This window comes from Nothoprocta perdicaria, unplaced genomic scaffold (assembly GCF_003342845.1).
Source record: "Nothoprocta perdicaria isolate Ctin4 unplaced genomic scaffold, notPer1 scaffold_108, whole genome shotgun sequence".
Taxonomy (NCBI): Eukaryota; Metazoa; Chordata; class Aves; order Tinamiformes; family Tinamidae; genus Nothoprocta; species Nothoprocta perdicaria.
In genome coordinates this window covers 24,437-47,180 of record NW_020454183.1, presented here as the reverse complement: position 1 = coordinate 47,180, position 22,744 = coordinate 24,437, and the positions used below count along the sequence as shown (strand labels likewise).

Here is a 22,744-nt window from a genome sequence, read left to right as displayed (position 1 = left end):
AGAGAACTTTTCCACTCCTGTTTCTTCAAAAGTTTTATTTTTGTTTAAATATTGGATTGTTACAAATTTAAGTTTCTTCTTAGACATGAGTACGTATCTCATAATAGGGGAATATTGATACCCACCTTGCACAGATGAAGGATATAATAGAGAAATGGTCTCATCAAATACCCCAAGCTGTGTATGTATATATACACTCACATATATTGAGACATTATTTTTTCTACTTCTTTATAAATAGAACAAGTAGTGTTGTTTGTTCCATGTTGTGCCTTTGAAGTCCAGACACAAACTTCATTACTTCCTCCACACCACTCCTTATGCAGAGTGAGATAAAGATTAGTTAATACCACTGTTGCTATTCACACTTTTCTTCGATTTCTTCCACACACCCTCCTACTCTTTCCTTATCACCTTTCCATAATAGGATAGGCATCTGCTGGATGAGATTAGGTGTGTTCAATCTACAAAGACGAGGACCGCACTCGATGCCTATTGCTTCTAGCCCTACAAAGGGCAACAACTTACACTGCATTTTCTCCACAGAGCTACAAACTCGTCTTCACTCTTCTCCCTTGCCCCGTGGTCCAAGTCATTTTCTAATCTCTGTAGATCTTTTCTGAATTTCTGGACGTCTGCTTCTAATTGTCTGGCTTGGGACTCATAGGCATCTTCTGACTGTAGGATCTCGAGCAGCCTGTTCTCCTCCACGTTACACAGCAGCTTCAACTTCTCCAAGGCTTTTCGCAGCTCTTCAAGCTCATCCTTCATCCACTCAGCTCCCAGTGGGGAGGTATTCTGAATCACATCTGCACACTGATTTTCGAGATGTTTCCATTTCCTCCCACCACTCCTAATATTTTTGGCAATTTCCTGCAGAAAGAGAAGGTTAAATAAAATAAGCTGCGGGGAAGGACAAATTTTGGGGGAAAAAAAGGTGAAAAACGGTAAGAAAGAATCTCTTCCAACTGCATATACTTATTTTTTCATTTCTTGTGTGAAAGTATGCATGATATATTGCTTTGCATTTAAGAGTCTTCTGAGCAGTGTGCCACAATACTGGCAAAAAGGAACTACTGAAAATGTTTGTTCTCTGAAAATACTGCCACCCAAGGTCCACGATGAACATAAAGGAACTGTAGACAATCAGAAAAACTGATTATCAGACCTTTGAGAGATTTCAAACTAAGGAGTTTAAGTGATGGAACCAAAATGTTACAAACTGTTTTCAAAACAGGTCTTTTATTGCCAACTTTGAATTTTAGAAGGCTGGCAGGTTCTATTTAGATCACATTTACCAAATACAATTAATTTAAAAAAACTTTAAAGGTACGATTTTCCAAGACTCATGTGGAAAATCAGGCTTTAAAAAAATCCTGTCACTTGTGATCTAGCTGGCAGAATTGTACATATTCATTTAGTAGTAGTATGTACTACTGCATTACTAATTCAGTACTAATCGTACATACTATTCGGTATACTGAAAAATACAGAGTTTGTACAGAGAGTATACTGGTATAATCCCTGCTAGCCCACTTTACAACAACTAACATCCTAATTCAGATTTGTAATGATTCTCTAAGAACTTTTTTTTTTTATGGCTTAGGATATATAAAAAGACATAGGGAATGCACAGTCCTGGCCCCTTGGCAGAAGACCATATCATATCAGGATCATATAAGGACCTTTAGTGCCTTTAACTTGTCCTCTGCAGGAGCCTTGGATCCGTCTCTAAGGCAGCCGTTTAATCTGTCCGCCGCAGCGCCGAGCCAGGCGCGGAACCGGCCGACGCTGGCGCTGTACCGCTCGTGCTCGCTGGTTATCTTCTCTAGCAGGTTCACTCTGCTCTGTAACGAGAGGCAGCAGCAGGGAGGACAGTGCTTATCTGGCTCTTCTTCCTTTGTGCTGTAACCCAGAAAGTGCAAACAAGAGTCCCGTTCTGTGAGTGAGCCCTCACAGCGCGCGGCCCCGCGGCAATTCACGGTTTGGCTCAAGTGGGAGGACACAGAAGTACATAAAGGCTTGTCCCACGTCCTGCTCACGCTGCACCCTCTCTGAGCAGGCAAACTCAAGGGGACAAAAGCAGCTACGTCCCTTTGCTCTTAAAAAAAAAAAAAGAAAGAGAGAGAGATGGGCAATACAATAGTTTTCCTTTGCCTGCTTTTCAAAATAAGAGAGAGATACTCAGGGGTAGGTGCATTCAAGTTATTTCAAAGTATTCACTATCTGAACAGGCTATAAAGAAAGTGACTGGAGATATAGTCCAAAGTATCCCTCGAAACTATGCAACCCAGCAGCTTCTGTAGTTTTTTGATTTGTAGATCACAAACAATCTTCCGGTGGTAGTGCAACTTCTGGAAGTCAATTTAAGATTATGGGCAACAGGCTTGGTTTTATCCTATAGGAGAAATCTGGATTTACAGAGGCAAGCACACAGTGAGCTGCTCAGAGCTCATCCAGTCTGACAGCCCCAACAACAAGGTAGGGGCACGTTTCCCCAAACTACCCCTGTTTGTCAGCTGAAGGTGAGCCCTTTGCTGTAGGAGATTCTACATGACTCATGAAGAATCCTGTCCTGTTGTCTCATTAATATAATATCCAACCTAAATTTTATTACCAGCAATGCACACTGATTTTTATCTTGCCCTTCCCCAGTTGTCATGGAGAAAAATCAAATTAAACCATGGTTATAAGTGAAGATGAAATTTGCCTCTTGTGCAATACCACTGAGTGCTTGCAAAGGCTTTGCAAACCACTGGCATAATGGGCAGAACTGCCCGAGTTTCGTTTTGTGTAATCTGGGATACATCCTGTGCCTCCGAGCACAGCCCGATCCCAGCTGCTCCTAGAGAGGACAGGACGGCTGCAACTGCAGGCAGAGGCTGGGGAGCCCCCAGGACAGCTCCTCATCTCCGGGAGCTCTGGGCAGAGCCCCGGCCTTGCGCTGACGGGGACGTGCCCATGGTGCAATGCCATCGTGTCTGGGTGCCACGGTGCCTCCCTGTGCCAGGGCCTTCCCGCTTCCATTCCTAGCTCTGCTGGCACCTGCAAACCACGAGTGACTCCCCTAAGGCAGCTGAGCTGCTCTGGGTCCGAGGAGCTGCACCTAAGGGGCAGTGCCGAGTCCCACAGAACCTCCCCAGATCCCCAAATTCCGGCAACAGATCGAAAGGCAGAATTAGGGTAGCGATTTTCTGTGATCGAGTCCTATGCAGAAGCCCTCACGTGTGTGCCAGGCCTCACGCCTTGTTCTCAAGCCTGCGGAGGTGCACAACAGTTAGGCAGCTCTAGCGCTGACCTGCTCACAGAGGGCAAGGGGCTGACTGGAATACGAGCAGACTTTGTTAGCTCTTGAGTAAAAGCCTAACCAGGCAGGCTGAACCCTCGCCAAGGGGTTAGGCAGGGAGTTTTCTAATGATGCAAAAGATCACTTGCTGCTGGGCATGGGAATGGGGCAGCGCGGAACCTCTCCTGCCTCCTCACACACTTGGGAAAGCTGGCACTCGCTGAGCAAGGATGTGGCCCTGGAAGAAATGAGAGCGCCGAGAGGAACAGTGGTCCCCAGGGGCTGCAGAGGAAGAGATGTGTCAGGGCAGGATGCCCCAGCCCTGGGCACTCACCGAGGGAGCGCGAGGCACAGGAAATCCTTTCCCCAAGCTCTCCCCGCAGGCGAGGGTCTGCAATGTCCGACTAACCTGTGGGACAGGGCACCTCAGCCCTGCAGCCCTTCCTGGTGCTCCGGGACACAGGAGGGAAGGCTCTATAAACATCCAGCATTGAGTCAACAGAGACTACATGGGAGTGAAATAGCTGCCTCACTGTGCCTTCTATCTGAATACACATGAATAAACATCAACATACTTGTATATTACAATTTCTCCTATCATCTTCAGTTCACTATTTATGCTAAAAAAAAAAAAAAAAAAAATCACCTCTACCTCTGCGTATTGTTATTTTATCAGGCAAGGAAGAAGATGTGGGAGGTGGCTGCCACACCTAGAAACCCACCCCAGTCAAGGCGATTAAAATAACATGCTATTTTAAAACATGTCAACGACAGGGAAACATGATACAATCGCGGCAGGAAATATAAAACAGATCACAGCCCCCAAGCTCACACAGGCTCATACCAGAGGAGCAAAGCCACCATTTGAGAAGCTCTGCCCCAGCGCTTGTCTCCTGACAGAGCTGGACAACTGCTCAGGATGTGAGCAGGCTCCTGCGGCCCGCGTGTGATTCCCGGCCCCTCCACAGCCCTCCCGCGGCATCCGGCACCGCCGGCACCTGCCGCTCGCACACACGGAGCGCGGCCTCCCCGCGCCACAGGGGCCCCGGCAGCTCCCGGGCCCCCCATTCCCTCCTCCCTCCTGGTGCAAGAGGTGCCAGGGTTTCTCTCAGCTGCTCTGATGTTTTCCAGAGCGATTCCCAGAGTGCCGGTAACCTTGGCATTAGCCAATGAACCCTGCCTTTAAGCCAGCTGCAAAATTTAACGTTTTCCAATGCCTTTATTCCCTAATTCCTGAAAGAGGAATTTCTTTGCTGGATTTTCTCACTTCATCTTTCTGAGAAAAGTGGCATTTGTAACCAATGCCAAAGAAAAGAACCTCCTCCTAGCATCTCCTCCTAGCATGCAGACATACAGGTATATTTTCATTGGGTACTATGAGCCACTTCCTGATCCCATTTACACCAGCATCTGCCCAAGTTAGCTACAGAAATTACTCTATGCAAAATGAGGTCAGATTCAGGCTCCCTGTAGTCAAATGTCTCTCTTGAAGAACTGCTTTATTATAATATCTAATGTCAGTTTCCTGCTTAAAAACCAAAGACAAATTCTAGTTAAATGGGAGTGAGAGAGAATTTTAAGAGGCAATCTAGAGACATGACCCTGAATTCCCAGGATCCTTCTTATTCCGAAAACCAGCTATCACTCCACGTACATGAGTAGCAAATACTATTCACAATTCTGTTCAGAACTATACCTTGGTGAAAAGTTAACCCACTCTTTATAGGTGTACCTGAGCTTCTTCCTTGACTCCTTCATATTCCACCCTCATCTTCTTCTGAGCATCTTCATCGACGCTGGGGTCACCTATTCTGTTGAACAAGGAAGCAGCTTCCTCTAGCAGCCTTTCCAGCAGGACTGACTGATTCAAGACGTCGTTCAGCAGAACCTTAGCGTGGCTCAGCTGCCACTGCTTCTCCTTCAAGCCAAGCTGCAACTCAATGTCAGGCTCCAAGGTCACCCTCATGTTGTGAATCCACGTATAAAACTCATCTTGGGCTTTCAGATACTCACTCCAGTGCAGCCAGACCCACTCAATACGGCTGTTGGAGACAGAGAGAGGTGAAATTATGATGGGATGGGGGAGACAGGGAAATTCAAAATGCCTTTGAAACAAAGGGCTGTGTTCGTAGCTGTTTAGGCTGTTCTCTCCAACTTCAGAAGTTGAGGATTAGCTGAACAGGTTCTCTTTGTTACGCAGAAGAAATATCTTGTACAAGTGGGTACCACTGTGCCCAGCAAAACTCATCACTTAAGCTCCTGAACTGCACTGGCTACAAAGGGAAGAAGTGCAGAGGTCCCACGGCCTGTCTCTTCCCATGGTCACCACCTGGGCCGGAGCCTGGGATGAGTAGTGACTGCTGCCTGCAGCCCAGGCAGCGCGGAGAGGCAGGAGCACTTCCCAAAAGCAGCGCTTGCGAAAACTGCCCCAAGACACCCAAGAGTCCTGTGCACAGAGTACATGTGCCTTACCTGTGGCAGTGAGTAATGTATATGGCTGTCTCTTCCCACAAGGCCTTAATGTCCTTCAGCTTTGACAGCACCTCATGTTTCTTATCCTCACTGGTGCTGCGGAGAGCAGCGTCTGCTTTCACGAGAATCAAGTCCATTTTCAAGCTGCCTTCTGGCTCCAGCTCACGTATTTTCTATTAGAAAAACAAATGAGACTGAAAGCATGTGAAGAAAGCAGGCAGGATTAATGACATTCAAACTTTGGGTTTGCCCAGTCCCTGCTGCAAGGCTTCTCTTGAAAAGAAAATAAGAACTTTCTTCAGATTTGTTTATTATAAATCATTCTAAAGGACTGAATCGACGTGAAAGCAAGTAGCAGTTAAGAGGAAAAAAAAGTTTAAATTCACTAAAATAAATAAACAGACAATCCCCTATCAAATGCCTGTTGCTGTGGTTTTGTTACTATTAAAAAGTTATTCCACTGTGTTGCAATACACTAGTCATTAATCTTCTTTCTTCCCAAAGAGCATAGGGGCAATTTCCATGGAGAACACTTCAATGTCTCAACTTCAAGCTGCACTATAAGCAATCCTGATGCATATTCAAGTGGCTTCCTGTTATAAATAAAGGTCGGCTCAGAAAAAAAGCCAAAAGAAGCTAACAGAATTTTCTGTCTATAATCTACTTTTGCTTTAAACCTACATTGCAATATTATGAGCTGCTAAAGATGTGCACCTTACACAAATCTGAACATAAAGAACTCAAAGTTAAGCCACCTCATCTTATGTAAACTCTCATCTTATACTCAGAGATGGAAAACCAGCACAACTTCCATACAACGTTACAGAATAAGTTATATCCCAATTCGGATGTCACCCTTCAGCATCACTTCATCCAAATTTGTGCTACTGTCAAATTCTCTTTCTTTGTTGTTTCTTCCACAAAGTCTGGAGGAAAGTCTGGAAGAAAAGGCTCCTTTAACAAAAACACTGGGAGGTACAAAACTAGCAACTGCTTTGGGGAAGATTAAGCCCATGAGCTACCTGATGGTCACGTAAGTTACTGGGAAGATGAGACCAAACCACAGGCCTTTGAATTTCCAGGTGTTCTTTTTAGGAAGAGACTGATTTTATTTTTGGCATATAAGTGGCATATCTGCACATTAAGTATAAACAGGTGTTTAGAACAACTATTTTCTATGAAATGAATGACTACAAGAAAAACAGAGCAAGGGATAAGGCAGAAAAAGAAAGCAAAAGCTATATTGGCCAACCATCAGAAAAAAAAAAAATTAAAAGTAAATCTGTATGCTAAGCATTTCTCCAACACTTGAAGTGAAAGCAAGCAAGGGCCAAAGAGAAAGCTGTGGCTATGCAGACGTTTTTCTATCCTAAAGATTGCTTTTTAAATGACTGCTCTCCTTGTCTGGCATTTTCATTAAAAAATTAACAAAAAACTAAGTCACTAGAAGGAAGCACAAAATAAAAATGCAAATCAGATGCAAAAAACGATGTGAAGAGTGATCGCTGGATTGGAAAACAGCCAATAAATGGATGAAGGGAGGCCAGCCAGACAAGCAGGAGGAGGGAGCCGGAGGTGGTTAAAACACACATAGAAAGAGAGGAATAGGCAATTTGGAAATTTCTCTTTCTAAAGAAAAACAAATTGCAAACTGAAAAAGAAATTGCCCTTCTTAAGAGGATTTTTGTGTGCCATCCTCAGAAGCCCAAGGAAATCAAGGGGTTTTGGTTGAGGCCGTGTAAAACTCACCAAACCTCTCTACTGCAGCCTTACCACCTCTGCCAGGAACACTCACCTTTGGCCAAACTATATCTCTCCCAGCTCAAGTTCCTCTGTTTCCTGCGTGTCTTTGGCTACCACATGTATCATTGTTTCCCAGACAGAAAGGAAAGAATTCAAAAAATTTAAGAGTAGAAACAAATCCACACTCGACGAGGACACACTTCAGATTTTCATGAGTGATATCCAAGCCTATTCATGGAGGGGTGGATGATGGACAGTCTCTCTATTAGGCCAGTGACACGATTCACCCTTCAGTAAATCTCAGTTAAGAGAAAGAGAGCGCTAAAGACATCCCTGGATTGTCATGGGAGCCTCCTCCCTCCCTCTCTCCATGTAAACTTGAAAGGTACTTTAGAATTGGTTAAACTTGCTCAGAAGAAGGGATTCAAACAAGAGTAAATCCATTAAAAAAAAAACCTAGGGTAAAGAATGACTGAGAAGATTTGCCTGTTTTATTTAGAGAACAGACAAGCTAGAACTAAAGGTAATTATACAAACAGTTTCAATGTTAATCATAGAAATATCACCACTCCCTCTAATTATGGATAGTAGAGATGGGACAAACAGTGGCATTTCATTTTCTGAGATTATAAAAGCAAGATAACATCTGAGGGAACCGAAGTTAAGAAATGTGAAATCACAACAAGAGAGCAGGCATAACCTGCTGAAGGATCTCTGTGAAAATTGTTATGCAAGGCATTAATAAGAATAGAAGAAATCAAAATATTTGCATTTCCATTTCCTTTGTTATAAAGGGGAGCTGTAAATCCACTTTATCAATGGGTTTTATGGGAAAGGACTAGTGTGTTACTCTAGAACATCCATTACTCAGATCTACAGCCTTCTTCTATCACTGTCAGAGTCAGGGTCCTGCAGGAGGGGGAAATTAAGATGATCTGATTCTCTGCCTCCATATACTAGACTTCTGCAAGCCACCATGTGGTAGTTGCAAACTGCAACTCACTCATCGTTTCAGCTCCTGAACATGTTAGGCTGAGAGTAAACACTTATTCTGAAAGATTACGGCCGCTGCTGAACTTTCAAACCAATCTGGAAAGTTTGGAAGCCTGTGATAGACAACTGTCTTCTTTTTCTACAATGCCTGCAATGTTTTGCAGAAGATAAAAATAGAAAGGAATAACGACGCAGCCCCATCCTGCAGGATGAATATTCCAGCAAGAGGGGATAGCTGATAGTTTCCTGAAGGAAAACTCCAGGGCTCAGAGCAACAACTGCAGCTCTTCCCAGCGATGTCCAGCTGCTGCAGCAGCCTCCCTTACCTCGGTCTCTCTCAGCCTGGCTTCTAGGGCAGCCCGGGGTCCCTTGGTGTTGTCATTGATCCGCAGCCGCTCCTGAATGGCCTTCATCCAAGCTTCTGCATTCTCCACGCTGCTGGCAAATTCATCCTGTGGCTGCTGAGTCATTGCATTTGAAGAAACTGAAAGGATAAGAAGCAGGGAAGGAAGAGGTTTTTGAGCAAGACTTAAACAGGAAAGTATCCAAGGCAATCTAAGGAGCCAGGAGGAAAACCTAATGGTGCTGTGCTTTTTCTAATAGTAACACAACAGGCTAATCTATACAGTGGTACCATGTGTCAGCAGAGCACAGGGTAGACACATTCCCGCTCTCTCAAAGCCTACCAGCAAATAGAAAGTAGGTGGGAAATTGTGGGAGGCTCCATTACAATGAATGGATTTAATTCAAAGCCTTCAAATGAGATTAATTTGGAGCTCATGGTACCTTCTGAGTGGCTATACCATTTACAACCATACTGCCTCTTCCTAGAGCCTACTCAGCACATGACTCTCCCTAAGCCCTTCCAGGCTCATGTACTGAGCATCTGACCCCAGACCAGCAGAGCATTTAAGCACATGCTTAACTCAGAGGCACATAAGCCCCCTAAAGCTGTTGCAGGGGGATGAGAAGCACAGGTCTTCCGTGAGCTTGTTGTGCTGAGGCTGTGCAGAGTTTCCTGGCGTGTGTGCGGGGAGTCTGCGGCACAGGCACACGGCAACGGGCCAGCAGCTGCAGGAGGAACCACTCACAGCCGTCACGTGGAAGGATCTGCCAACACTTACAAATTCCTTCTTTTGCCAACACTTTTTTTCCATATCATGCTCTTCTCCAATGCAAGGAAGTTCGTTTTTTCTCCTCCCTTCCCTTTCCTCTCATTGCCCCTGCCCCACTGCAAGGGCAGACCTGATGGTTCCTATGTCCTGTCTCTGTGCCACCCTATGACAGGCCTTGGGCACTGCCATACTTAACTTGATTAATAAGGATAAATCATAATAAAGTAGGTCAGCTCCACTGGAGTGAACAGAAAGACAGCCACTGACATAAATGGTTTTGGACCAGATCCTACAGCTACTGCCAGCCAAGCAACTGGTGTTTCTTGTAAATTATTATTCCTCTTTGTTATTCATCATTCAACACAAAGTTTTAGAGTTAATTACTGCACTGAAATCCAGTCCTGTAACAGCCCTTCACTTTCCCTGGGACACTTCAGGCAGCAGGAACTGCTTGGTGCGAGAGGCCTCGGGTGAGGCTGGCCCCATGGTGTTTGGTAACCAGCTGAACTTCTAGGCGGCCAGGCTGTCACCAGGAGAGGACAGCAGACACCCTGCCAGAATGATGGTCCCGCTGACAGTCCTCTCCCCATGGTGGAGGTTTTAAGACATTTGTATTCACAACATGGACGTGTAGCAGCAGAGATGGTCTCAGCTGCTGTTTCCAGCCTTCGGGAGGGTTTATGCTCAACAGGTCCCTGTACAGGGTGAGCAAACTGCATCTGCAGAGCATCCACTGCCCTACTTGCAGGGACTGCTAGGAGAAACAGAATAGGTTAAGCCTCAATGCAAAGAAAAGCAAAGCTGCATTTACTTGGAAGAGGGAATTATTCTGTAATTAGGAGACATCAGAACAGGCAAAACCCACAGCTGTAGCTCCCGGAGCTAGAGGGCAGTTATGAAAACCTGACCTCACCTCGAAGCGATTAAAGCGCAGAACAGGATGCACTGGATTTGGTGAGGGTGGTGCAGAACGGGGCAGCTACTCCCTCTGCCAGATATAGAAGTATGATAGGATACATAATTAAAGCTAAAATCATTGACTTACGTATCAGGAGCGTAAGGATGAAGAGGGCTAATTGAGTAGTGTTGTTTTCAGCAGCTTGCTAGGTAGCTGTGCCTTTCCCCCAAAAAGGACTGGTCTACAGCTGATGTTTCTGAGCTATGACATCTGACTCTCCTCAGAGAGCTCCCAGCTCAGCAGCCAGATGATCAGCCCACTTCCCCAGCTCCCTACCCCTTGCCCTGGTTTTACACGACCTGGGCAAGCAGCCTCTAAATGCACGAGTGTAAGTTGTGGCTATTCCCGTTACTACCGTGATACAAACACTCACTGTAGGTTTTCCAGACAGACTCTGACGAGCAGTGACATTCATTTCCTAGGAGAGGTTTCTATTCCTGGCAACAGCTATATCATAGTTAAAATTGGCTTCAGGACTCCAGTCAGAGAGGAGCCAGAGGAGAGTGTTACATTATCCCGGTCCCTCCTGTCACAAAACGTGGAGGGCCATCGAACGTGGTCGAGAAGCACAGGACAACGTGGAACATGAAGAATCCCCTGGTCACACGTGGCCTCACGCTTGTGTCCTCTTCCTGTCCAGCGAACACAGCAATGCCTGTCCTCATCCCCCCCACAGACCTGCCACTTCTGCAACCCACAAAAAAAAAAAAGCCATGGAAAAGGATATTTCAATATTGAGGCCAGCAGTTTGGCAAGAAACACTTGTTTTCTCCAACTGCCAACCCAACATCCCTTACTGATTCTGACGAATTCCAACATCGAGAGCCACAGAACAACTAAATCCGGCAGGAGCTCTGGCCCAAACCCCACGTGGATTCCACGGCAGCTGTGGTCTAACAGACCCCGTCTGCATCCGCGCTGCCTTGTGCCCGCCTTCCTCAGCCTGGGACAGTCAGAGCCCACCTGAGGCATTTAGTTGAAATATCCTACTGCCTTTTGCTCTTTCCCACTTTCTCTTCCCAGACATTTAAAAGGTTGATATCACAGGTTGGTATTTGTGTGTATGGGGAGAAGGGAAAGTGTTTTATCTGACTTATCGTCTGCTTGGGAAGCAAAACTGCTGATGACAACAGTTGTTTGGTTTGATTTTCTTTTTTGCAAAACCTCCTAAGGCTGGGATGATGACTGGACAAACGTTTGTTACAAACCAGAAGTATTTGCCCAGTTATCATTAGGACTAGAGCATTGACAATATTTCTGGAGCTGAAATACAGGGCTCTACACAGTGCAATAAACACAGGGGACAAACAGCAGCTCCCGAGTCAGACAGAGCTGTTTAGCTGCGTGAAGGCAGCATTCATGGACCTGCCTGAGGTACCTGGGTACTGGAAGGGCTACTGGTACCAGGGTGAAACAGCCGCTGTCCCAGCCAGTCACGAGGATCCACTGTGCCCAGGAAACCTTTGCCTAACAAACACACAGATGTAACACACAGCAATTTGTACAAATAAACCCACGCTTCTTTTTTATTGTAGTCATTTTCAAATGAACGTAGCTGCTTAAACAGCCTCTTGTCATTTTAAGGCCACATAAATTAGTTTATTAATTCATACCGCAGAAGGTATGTTGACACTGCGGAAAGCTTTTAAAAAGGCTGTACACATCTATTACTAAATGGCATAAATAATGAGTCACTGAGCAAAGAACAAATCTATTTCCCTAATGCAATGATGCTGTCACTTAGTAGAGGCAAGCAAAGCCTAATTGAGGTGCATGTAGCTCAGCTACCACACTGTGGTGGGGTAGTATATTCCTTCCCACCTGTGCATGGGATATCCACACCTTTGACGGGGGACAAATCAACTCCCATGGCAGCAGACACCTCTCTGCAGCCCCTATCCCTGCTCTCACCTGCGTCTGTCCAGCCTCACAGCCATTTCCCGAGGAGGAGGATGTCAGACAACGGTCCCAGGCAGCCCGAGAAGGGCCGGGAGCTGCCAGGGTGCTGGGGACACAGGCGCTGCCCCCCGAGCAAAGCAGTCCCGGGAGGAAGCCGCCTGCTCCGCAGCTTGTGGAGCCTCCACGCGGCAGCGGGGACGGGCAGGGATGCTCTGCAGGGCCGGCCCCAGCACTGCCAGGTCCCGGCATCCAGCACGCGGGGCAGGCAGCATGCCCAGGGCCAAATCCTCAGATTTGCCCCTTCCTCAACTGCCCCTGCTCCAGCTATCCTCCTACTGCATCCAATAACCCTCATCAGGGGATTACTTATTTTGTGAGGTTTACTTATTTAATGTTTGCAAAGGACTACTGAGAGCTTTTAAAGTTATTGAACAAGCAGAGTGTCTTTTTGGTAGGATTATCCTATTGCTTTGCAATGTTTCCTAATGGAGTTTTTTTTTCTCTCCACCAAGTCATGATGCTTTCCCCTGCTTAAGGCATTTCTCACAACCTCTCCCATTTTAAACATTCTTTTAAACCCTACACTTACAGAACACAGGCCTCTAAATGATTTCAATATGTCCTGGATTCCTTTGTTCATGTACTACTTGAGTAGCTTCCAGAACAGAGTTCTTACAAAAATGAAAAGAAAGAATAAAAATCAAATTGCTCCAGGAAATTCAAATCACTCACCATTAGGGAGACTGTTTTCCCATTACTGAAAGAATTCAGACTTTGAGTTTTACAAAATGGAAAGGCCTACAAAAAGTTCCAGGATCGCACGTGAGAAAGATGATAAAAATTTGGACACACTGGAGTGTGTCAAATTTTATCCAAGTGCATGAATGTGGAAGCAATTGCGATTCTGGAAACCGTCTGGTTCTTGGAGTAGTTTAATAACTTTTTGGCTGCTCTGGATATTATAAGGGGAAGGGGAGGAGTTGGAAGCTCCAATTGGACTGTTCCTGGCTGTCCTGGATGGTCAATCCTTGCCACAGATCCCATCTGAGAGGCTCAGCACCGATCTCTGCCTTTCCAAAGCTGCATATTCTTGGCCCACTCCAGGAGATGCTGCTCTGAATCATCAGCACAAGCTGCTTTGCCAGCCAAGAGACCAAAAGCCTCCCGGGGAGCTACAGCCACATACAGCAAAGCTGAAGTGTCTAACTAGATGGGAAAGCCTCGAGATTGCATAGAAGAGGTTTTGCTCTTTCCAGCATAATTTCTTTGAGGCTCAAAACATTAATCCAGGCTGTCTTTCAGGACAATCTTTTCCCCTGTTATCTGAAGTGACTGTTTACATCCATGATTACTTGTTCTAATCAAACAGAGAAAGAATAAATATTTTTTGGAATAATCACATCCTCCTCTTTTGCAGGTCATATATGGCACATGGACAATGTATAATTTTCTCAAAGGTAGAGTTATTCCTAACTATTTGCCAAATAAACCCTCCAAATTAGCTTTAAGGTGTAGACTGCTCCCAGGTAATTCCTTGGGAGTCCTAATAATGCATCTGCACTGTTTAATTTTGGGTGGACGTCATCACCCATCAAGAAATTGGGCCTTTTCCCCAGCTGTCTGGCAATTCCTTGGGAAGTCCATGCTGCAGACAGGCCCCCACAGGTAAGGGCTGGTGGGACTACTTGTCCATGCCCCAAAGAAGCCGGCAGTCCTGACTGCTAGTGGCTAGGGTGGATGTCAATCTGCCTCCATGTCTGCCCCTTCTCTTCTTCTTAAACAGCTTCCACTGTTGGACCTGAGGAGTTTTGTGCATACATTTTTTTTCCTTAAGAAAATAGTGTTAAACCTTATTTGACCATCACTTCTGCGCTGTTCAGTACCTGAGTGAGCAATCATGCCCAGCAAGCCGCGGGATGCAGCTTTTAAGCAAATAAGTCTTGCTAGCCAACTACTTATTAGAAATATTTATTAGAAATAAAGTCATTTACAAGTACCACGCAAATAGTCACAGTATCTTTTATCCCCTTTAGAAAAATACCAGAAGGGCCAATTCCCCAAATGAAACATTTCTCGCATCTAACTGAACATTAGCATCAAGATGATGCAGAGCAGATACTTTAAGATGGAAAGAACAAGATCTGAAAAGAAGTTCAAAAGTAATTAGTTCAATCCTAATTGTAGATAGCAAACTTGTTGATTGAGGCGTGCAATTTTCTGATGATCAATGCAAATGACTGCGGAAAAACTACCAGATTTTTATCTGTACCAAACAAAGAAAAAATTGTTTATATAAAGGGGAAAAAGAAAAAAAGAAAAACAAACAAACCTCCACACTGCAAGAGCTAAAACCACAAAATGCTCTCAAAACATACACCAGTGTAAGTAAAGCTACACCTTAGCAGCCAGCCATTTGGGCAATTTAAAGTAATACTTGCTCTAAGCTGATAATGCCAAGCTTTATGCTGCAAAGGGGCACTGGTTTGTGTCCAAACTAACCCAGACTCTGGGGAGCACAGCCTGCCTACATCCCAAATACAGTCAATTACTGGAACTGGCAGCAACCTTGTCCCAAGCTCTTTTTTTTTTTTTTTTCTCCCCCTCAGAAAGGAAATAGACCACTGCAAACCAAAAACTAAATGAATTTTGAAGGGTTGAGAGCATTTCTGGAATTGAACAGTACTTTCCATGACTCATTTTTGCCTGCACTTTTGCAGTTTCCATATCTTTGTCACCCACCCACTGTGTGGATTTGCTAAGCCGTGGGTCAGTAACCAAGAAGCATCTGCTTTCAATAGCAGGAGCCCTCACTCCTTATGGCTGCTGCAGCCAGAGCTCATTTTCAGTTCTGTAAAGGGCACCCCAACTTCTTCAGGGTTTCATAATAGCAGGGGTTAAAAATGCATGATGATTCAGACTCTCTTCAGTCATCTTTTTAGCATGCTGGAAGGCTGAAATCCTATGGTTTATAAACCTAAGCGGAATTTGAGCCTGCACTCACTGAAGTTACTTGTAGTTCTGCCTTTGACTGAAGTGGCGGCAGGACTAAACCGTGTTTGTCAGCACTCTGTTCCCAGGGAGAATGACCGGGTTGTTATTTAAAGCTGGGCTCACAGATAATTACTGCAGTAAGAGTAAAGCTGCTGCTTAGTCGTCTCACTCCTCCATCATCCAATTTTAATCATCTCGTAGAAACAGAACGTTACAATAAACCAAGGCTCTTTCCCCCTGTCGCCTCCGGGACCTCTGAAAAGATTAGCAGGCTCGGATCCATTTAGGCTCCATGGCGAACTCAGAGCTGCTCCATCCTGCCAGCCTCCAACGTCTCACCTACCTCTTGGGACAATTCTCATGGATGCTGAGGACCTGCACATGCACTGGCACACGGGACAGGCACTTGCCGGGGGACGTGACAGGCACCTAATGATTCTCAAACATTTAGAATAGGTAAAAGGAGCAAGGATAGTGCAGATTTTTATATCTGCAAGTAACAGTTCTTCTTAACCAGTGGTTAAGAAGAATCAGCTATAATGGTTTATAAACCAAGTAATATGCATTTACAGCATGACATACTTAACTATGATAAAAATTAAAAATAAATAATGATAATAATAATAATAAATCTTTCCTCAGTAACCTTCAAGAAGAGCATAAAAATCTTCAAAATAAAAATGAGTCCATTTTTTGAGGATACCACAACCACTTGTTGCATTTTAAAGGTATTCCATGTCACCCGAGTTTTCCCTCACTATTCCCATCCCGAATTCCCAGCTCGGGGCTCAGCAGGCACCCACCTGAAGGCTGGCTCAGGAAACAGGCAGAGCAAGTTACTGCTCTTCTGGGCAAACACGCAGCCGGGTCTGCGGGCGGGCACCCGCACCAACCTGCGGCACAGCGGGGCCTGCGACATCCCGATGCTTCCCGCGAGCGCTCAGCACACACCGTGCAAACAGGGACAATATTTTCCTGTCTTGCACTGGGGGCAAGACACTCTCCTGCTCGCAGCAGAGCTGATCTGGCCTCATTTCGTGGGAGGTTTCACGCTTGCTGCCACCACCCCGCGACTCGTCCACCAAGTGCAAGGTGCTGCGGGCTCCCCTGGGGACAAGCGCGACATGGCCGACCCTCACGTAGGCCACGGGCGGCCCGCTGGGCCCGGGGCTGCTGTCCTCCCCCAACAAAGGGCTGGTTTCTGTCTCCTGTGCCATGCAGCTCAGCTCCATGAGATGCTGAGGCACAACTCGCTTCTAGCTCCCCAGCAAATTCAGCCAGAAATGGAAAATGAGTTCAAAAAGTTAGCAGGAGCCAAAAAGAGCGGCAAACGCAGACACGCAGCATGGCCACAACAACGTCATTTCCTTAAGAAGCAAAATTAGCAAACCCTGCAAAACCCTTACCAAGATCCGGGGGATTCCGGAGAAAAAGACACGTAGGAGCCTGGGACGACTTCATGGGTGTCCCCTATGGGAGCCACGAGCATGACTCGAGCCACCCGCCCGGGGCGGCTGACACTGCTCCGGCGGGAGGAGAAACCAACGGGTTCCTCCTCGCTCGTGTCGGAGGCAGAGCAGGATTTCCTCTCTGCCTCCTGCCACACGGCAGGGCAAGAGAGGACGGCAGGCTAAGACCAGTCAGACTGGGAAAAGAAAAAAAGGAAAGCACGACAAACCCGGGCGGCGTGCCGCCACGCTTCGGAAGGTGACTAAGATTTAAACGGCAATAATCCCCAGAAACTATCTGGAGCCCAGGTCATCAATTAACAGGCTGGTTAATTCCTGTAAGGATTAATGCTTGAAATTATTCTGCCTGGCAGATGTTTGCTGAACAGGAATTAGTCCAGAGCACTCAGCAAAAAAAATGCAACTACATTTCACAGATGAGATTTTTGCAAATGATTGGCTCAAACTTTAGCATAAATAAAATTTTCCTTAGTGCCCAATTTATCGTAAACTTTTTGGTTTTTTAAATCTCCCTACTCCCTAGCAAAAGAGATTTCCTTCCCAGACTGACACACTAAACTAGATTCTGCTCTAGGTCACAACTGTGCAATGCAAAGCAGAGGTTAGCCAACATTTTCAAGTAATGCCAGTGCTAGCACACTTTGCCTGAACAGAATGTGGTTTTTATACAACAGCTGCCTCTCGTGATGATTTGTCCACTTCCCAACCCTCTGAAACTACTGAAAAATACAAAGCAGCATTTTCCTGTCAAGTAACTATGGTTCCTCTGGGGACTCTGGCCGCTAGACTTGCAATGACGTGGGTTGATCTGCCAACCCGCTGCCATTTACATCATCCTCACAGTGCAAATGTAGTTAACACACTCCAGGGCCAAACCAGATCCCACTTGCACTCAGGCTAATATAAATTCACAGTTAGCCCATACGGCCAAAAAAATCTAATTTTGCAGTACTATACTAAGCAATATTTCTAAGATCACAGTAAATGTAAGTAGGAAAAGCAAAGAAATCACAGTGAAAAGAAATGAAAAAAAGTTCAAATTCTCCTCCCAAATTAGAGGTCTACAGGCACAAACAGGGAATCAGACTTTGATGATCTCCATCTCTTTGCGGGGAGGGAATTCCTAGTACAGAATATTTCCTGAGGACTGGCAGTCCAAGCGATGTTGTGATCCTGTTTTCAATAACCGTCCTAATGTAGCCAGCTGATCGCAGAGATCTGACAGGAACGGTAAAAACAAGCAGGGGACAAAAGAACAACCTCTTAGGAGTTGGTAACACTGTCAGTGCACTCCAGGAAGGGAACTGATCTACCAGCTGTTTTGAAATGACCTTTTTATTCTTTTACTGACTTGCATGATCTCTAGAAATCATAAGAACAGCTTGAAACACTTGGGCCTGCAGACTGAAATACATGATGCCTGGAGAAACGTGGACAAGCGAGTAGGTCTGTTTATCTTAAAGTCAAATCGTGGGATCCTGTTGCTCTTTCATTGATAGGACTTAAAGTGCCTATAGATGAACCTCATCACCTGCTTCTTCCCCTGCTCTTTCTCCTGTGTTAAATCCCATAGTCACTGTAAATTTACCACAGCCCTGTAAAACCTGGAATAAAACTACAAGTACTAAACAAAATATACAAGGTTAGAATCAGCAACATATAGACACTTGAAATGCAGTATGAAGTCATCTCTTTGGATGACTTTCCTAGAGAGCAATAGACCATCCTACTGCCTTGATGGTCACAACCCAGGATGAGCAATGACAGGATCAGAACAACTGTCACAAATCTGTCAATTACTCAGAAAACTTTCAGAAAGTTGGTATCAAATATATAAATCCTAAATTACCACATGTAGAGCAATTGATTTCAGATCCAATCCAATTTTAAGTTTTAGCTATTACTAGATACAGCCTCCCAAAGCACCTGACAGGCCTTTCCCCTCCATAGGAAGGCTGCTCTGTTCACATTCACAGAGGGATGGAACAATATTTTTCCTACTCCTTAGATCCACCATCATTCCTGCTGTGTTAGGAGGAGGCCCTTGAATGGCACCCGTTGTCACCAAACAACTCTAGTTCAATGCACTTAAATGTAGTCTGGACAGACTGGCCTCATTACATAGCAGTCCTAGCACCCTGAGCAGGCAGTGCTGGACCAGGAGCAAGTCCCCTAACTATTCAGGAGACAGAAGTTGCTGTGTCCTTGTTCCACAGAACAGCCACAAGAATTATGAAGTACTGTCAGAGCTCTAACAAAGAGCCACAAAAGCCCTCAAGGACAAAACAGAGAAAACTCTTCAAAGAATCTGCTGCGAAAGGGCTTTCCTAGAAAGGAACACCCACAGCAAACGTTCCAGTTGGCAGCCTGTGCACTGGGCTTGGAGGCTCTGGGGCAGGGGTGGCAGAGAGAGATGCCAACATCTCAGTCTCCTTCCATACAGTTCCACTCTGTGCAAAGGACGAACTGTTAGGCAGCGCAGGGTTGCAAAGCCAACTGTCTCACCTCCAGGCTGAGCACCTGGAAGGTGCTCAGGTTAAGTCAGTCAATATGGTCTATTCCATTCAGCAACAGAAATTGCATTCCGTATTTATCTCTCGGCATGGAGAAAAAGTCCTCAAAAATGTCTGATCTGATTTGGGCAAATAGAGGGAGGAGTGGCGGAAAGTGGATCAGCTGTTGCCATACCTGCTTAACTGAAAAATCACCTATTTGCAAATCCCAAAACCAAGATGTACAGCTGCTGATGACAATTCCACAAACACCTCAATGACAGACAACAAGGGAATGGACACTGTATGAAAAACAATTTTAAGTGTATCACTGAAGCAGCCTAATAGCACTCAGGTAAACTCCTCAGCACCAACTAAAGCTTTAAAAAGAAAAACACTACAGCGGGGCTTTAAAAAATAAAATAGAAATTAAAAGAAGAATAAAGAAGTGACATTCAAAGCATTGGGATTAAATGTGTTCATGTATTTATTTATAAAAATGGCTGTTAAAACACCTTCAGCTCTTCATCCGATGGCAAATGCTACTGCACTGTGCAGAGCAGAAAGCTAGTGACAGCCCTACTCCATAATTAGGATTCCCATAGACTAAAGCTGGACGAGGAAACGAGCTCCTAAAGGAAGCATCTAAAGAAGAGCTGTTTTTGCAAACAGTCAGAAGATGCTTATACACTTATCCCTACAAAGCGGGATGTGGGCAGCAAGGTCTTGCTTGCTTGCTGTCCCCAGGTGACAGAAGGTGACCACGCTGTGACAAGCAGGGATGGCAGAGGTGAGGGCACCGCAGAGCCTGCCAGGAGGCACCAGCGATGGGCTCCTGCTCCCACACCTCCCTGCAATCACTCCCCTGTTAACTTTATCCTTAGTCTGTTTCTCCTTTGTTCTTTATCTCCTAATCAGTCACTGAACAGCTCTAGTCTGAACAATTTTGTTCTCAGGACAAGGAATTATCAATTTAAGAGTCATCACAACAGGGTCATTTTTATGACAGAAACTTTCAGCCCTGAGCCAATGTTTGGCCACAGTGGCTTTGCCTTCCAACTGCAGAGCTGTGGAGGAAAAACAACCCGGTCTGAAAAGCCAAAAATCAGGGTAAAGCAGTTAATTCTACAGTAAAAGTACCTTAAAAAAAATAACCTTTAACGAGGGAACAAGGACATGAGGGGTAGGAAAACAGTTCTGCAATACAGAGAGTTGGAGCCTATATTTGAAGACAATATAGGGAGTTATTTTCTGTAGACTGGTGTCTCACAGCAGCAGTGTGTGCTCACCGACAGAACAACTAATTCAGTCTTTATGTCTATAACCTGAGAAGGGAAAACCCCAGGCTTTGGCAAAGCCGAGGGCAGTACTGTCCCAGAGCCAAGACTTCTCCCATGACTCCTACTGTCTTACAAAGCAGAGTAACAAGAACACTTTTCCTTGGTAGACTCTTTAGCTGCAAATCTAAATAAAGATGAAAGCTTCTCTGGTGTTTACCAAGGTAGCATAATTAAATACTTTGCACACAAACCCATGCTGAGTCTGCTGTGTTTCACCAGCACAGCTAAAGAACTTTCTTGCTGACTTAAACAAGGAGCAGCACCTGTATTTGCCAACCATGTCACCTGCCATTCATACAACCACTACCACATTCCCACAGGGACTCAAGAGCAGTCATGCAGCAAGGCTTCTGCATCAATAAAACCAGTCATTTAAGTTAAAAAAGAATGCATTGCTTGGGGGAGAACTGACAGCTCTAAAGATTCATTTACTTACATAATCTTTATGGCATTGGCAAATTTCCTCATGCAGTCCTGCCTTTCCATCTAAGCGAATTGAAACCGCAGCACATCAGGGACCACCACTTTCCACCCTCAGCTTCCCTGAGCTTTTTCAGGCTACAGTGACTATAGTGCACAAAGTTTGGACAGGGACCAGCTATCATCTCTCTTAAACTGTTCCTCGCTCAGAAATAATACATTTTTTTCCTCTAGAATTACCTCAAGAAACAGTAAAATGATAAAAGTATACAATAGTTTAAATGAGATATCACTATCACAGAAGGCTAAGAGAAAACAGTTAAAAAATAATCCTGACACCTTTTCTTCCCCCCACAATTTTATTCCTTGTTGCTCTTGCCTCCATCCAGCCATAGTCTCATGTGGAAAAGGCCTTTAAGCTCATGCGTTTTTAAATAAGCCTGAATATCCAGATCCAGTGTGGGCTGTTTTTTTTCTCCACCTTGCCCATGACACCCTCCAACCTAGTGACTCAACACAGGTGGCATGTACAGTGAGTGTCCCCTCTGAGGGGAAACATCACCATCCAAGCAGGACCTACCTTTCAAAGGCAGCCTTTGACTAGAGGTACCAGATCACTTCAGCACCCAACCTCACTGGTGACATTTTAAGCCTCTGGCCGTGCCTATTCATTTGACATCATGCAGGAAACCTGTGGCTGAGAACCCAGCTCTTCTGAATCATGGCCTAAAACATTAAGAGGATGCTCAGCAGGTGCTCAACAACATCCACCTCATACACTGTTTGGGACTTGTGAAAAAAAACTCTCAATGAGTATGCTTTGTGCTCACCAAAACTATGTGAATACTTCAGGAGAATTCCAGCCTGGGTGAAATCAATACTCACAGGTACACCTGCTCTCGAAAGTCAAGAGTTCCAAGGTGTTTTGAAGAATATCGCTGGCTGCATCACAGATAATTTCCCGAGTCTTCTGTTATTTAGTCCAGGAGGGCATGACACTCAATGAGATTACAAGGTCCTGCTATTCTTCAAGAGTGGAAAGAACACATCTTGGAGAGGAAGCCTGCAATGCAGGCTGCTGCTCAGACTCGTGTTGCTGTTCGTGACTGTCAGTGAACTCCTGTGTCACCTGGGCAAACAACACATCACATGCCTTAGTTTGTTCAGTAATCTCACAGAAAGAGCAATATTCACCACCGCTCAAGGGATCCCAGAGGCTGCTGTGGGTCTGATTGTTCTCCTACTACAGCCAGGGGATATTTTGTTATGATTAACTGCAGTGTGGGAAGCAGCATGTGGCCTTAAGTGAAATAATTCTAGGATTCATTCACTATAGACACTATGTGACTAACTCCCTAGCTATAGAACTAACTCCCCCAGGACAAGCTATCCCACGTGGGCCTTGCATTTCTCTTGTACTCCCAAGAATTACAGAACAGACTTTCTGTGTAGCACAACTGTAACAACAGTTACTTCATGCTTTTAATACCATTAAACAAAGATCAAGCACAAACAAAATAAAACGAGCAATCCACAACTTGATATCTGAATTTCAGGTAAGTTGTT

General features: G+C 45.2%; 1 protein-coding gene across 1 annotated transcript in view; it reads right to left on the bottom strand.

Moving 5' to 3' along the window:
• Window positions 1–22,049, bottom strand: part of SYNE3 (spectrin repeat containing nuclear envelope family member 3) — a 43,226-nt gene extending 21,177 nt beyond the window's left edge. Inside the window, exons 1-6 of the mRNA XM_026046689.1 lie at window positions 22,009–22,049; window positions 8,821–8,978; window positions 5,759–5,931; window positions 5,019–5,328; window positions 1,686–1,847; window positions 529–873 (exon numbers count right to left, since the gene is read on the bottom strand). Coding sequence (XP_025902474.1) covers window positions 529–873; window positions 1,686–1,847; window positions 5,019–5,328; window positions 5,759–5,931; window positions 8,821–8,964 — 1,134 coding nt within the window. The 5' untranslated portion in view covers window positions 8,965–8,978; window positions 22,009–22,049. The remainder of the gene's footprint in view (window positions 1–528; window positions 874–1,685; window positions 1,848–5,018; window positions 5,329–5,758; window positions 5,932–8,820; window positions 8,979–22,008) is intronic.
• Window positions 22,050–22,744: the final 695 nt, after the last annotated feature.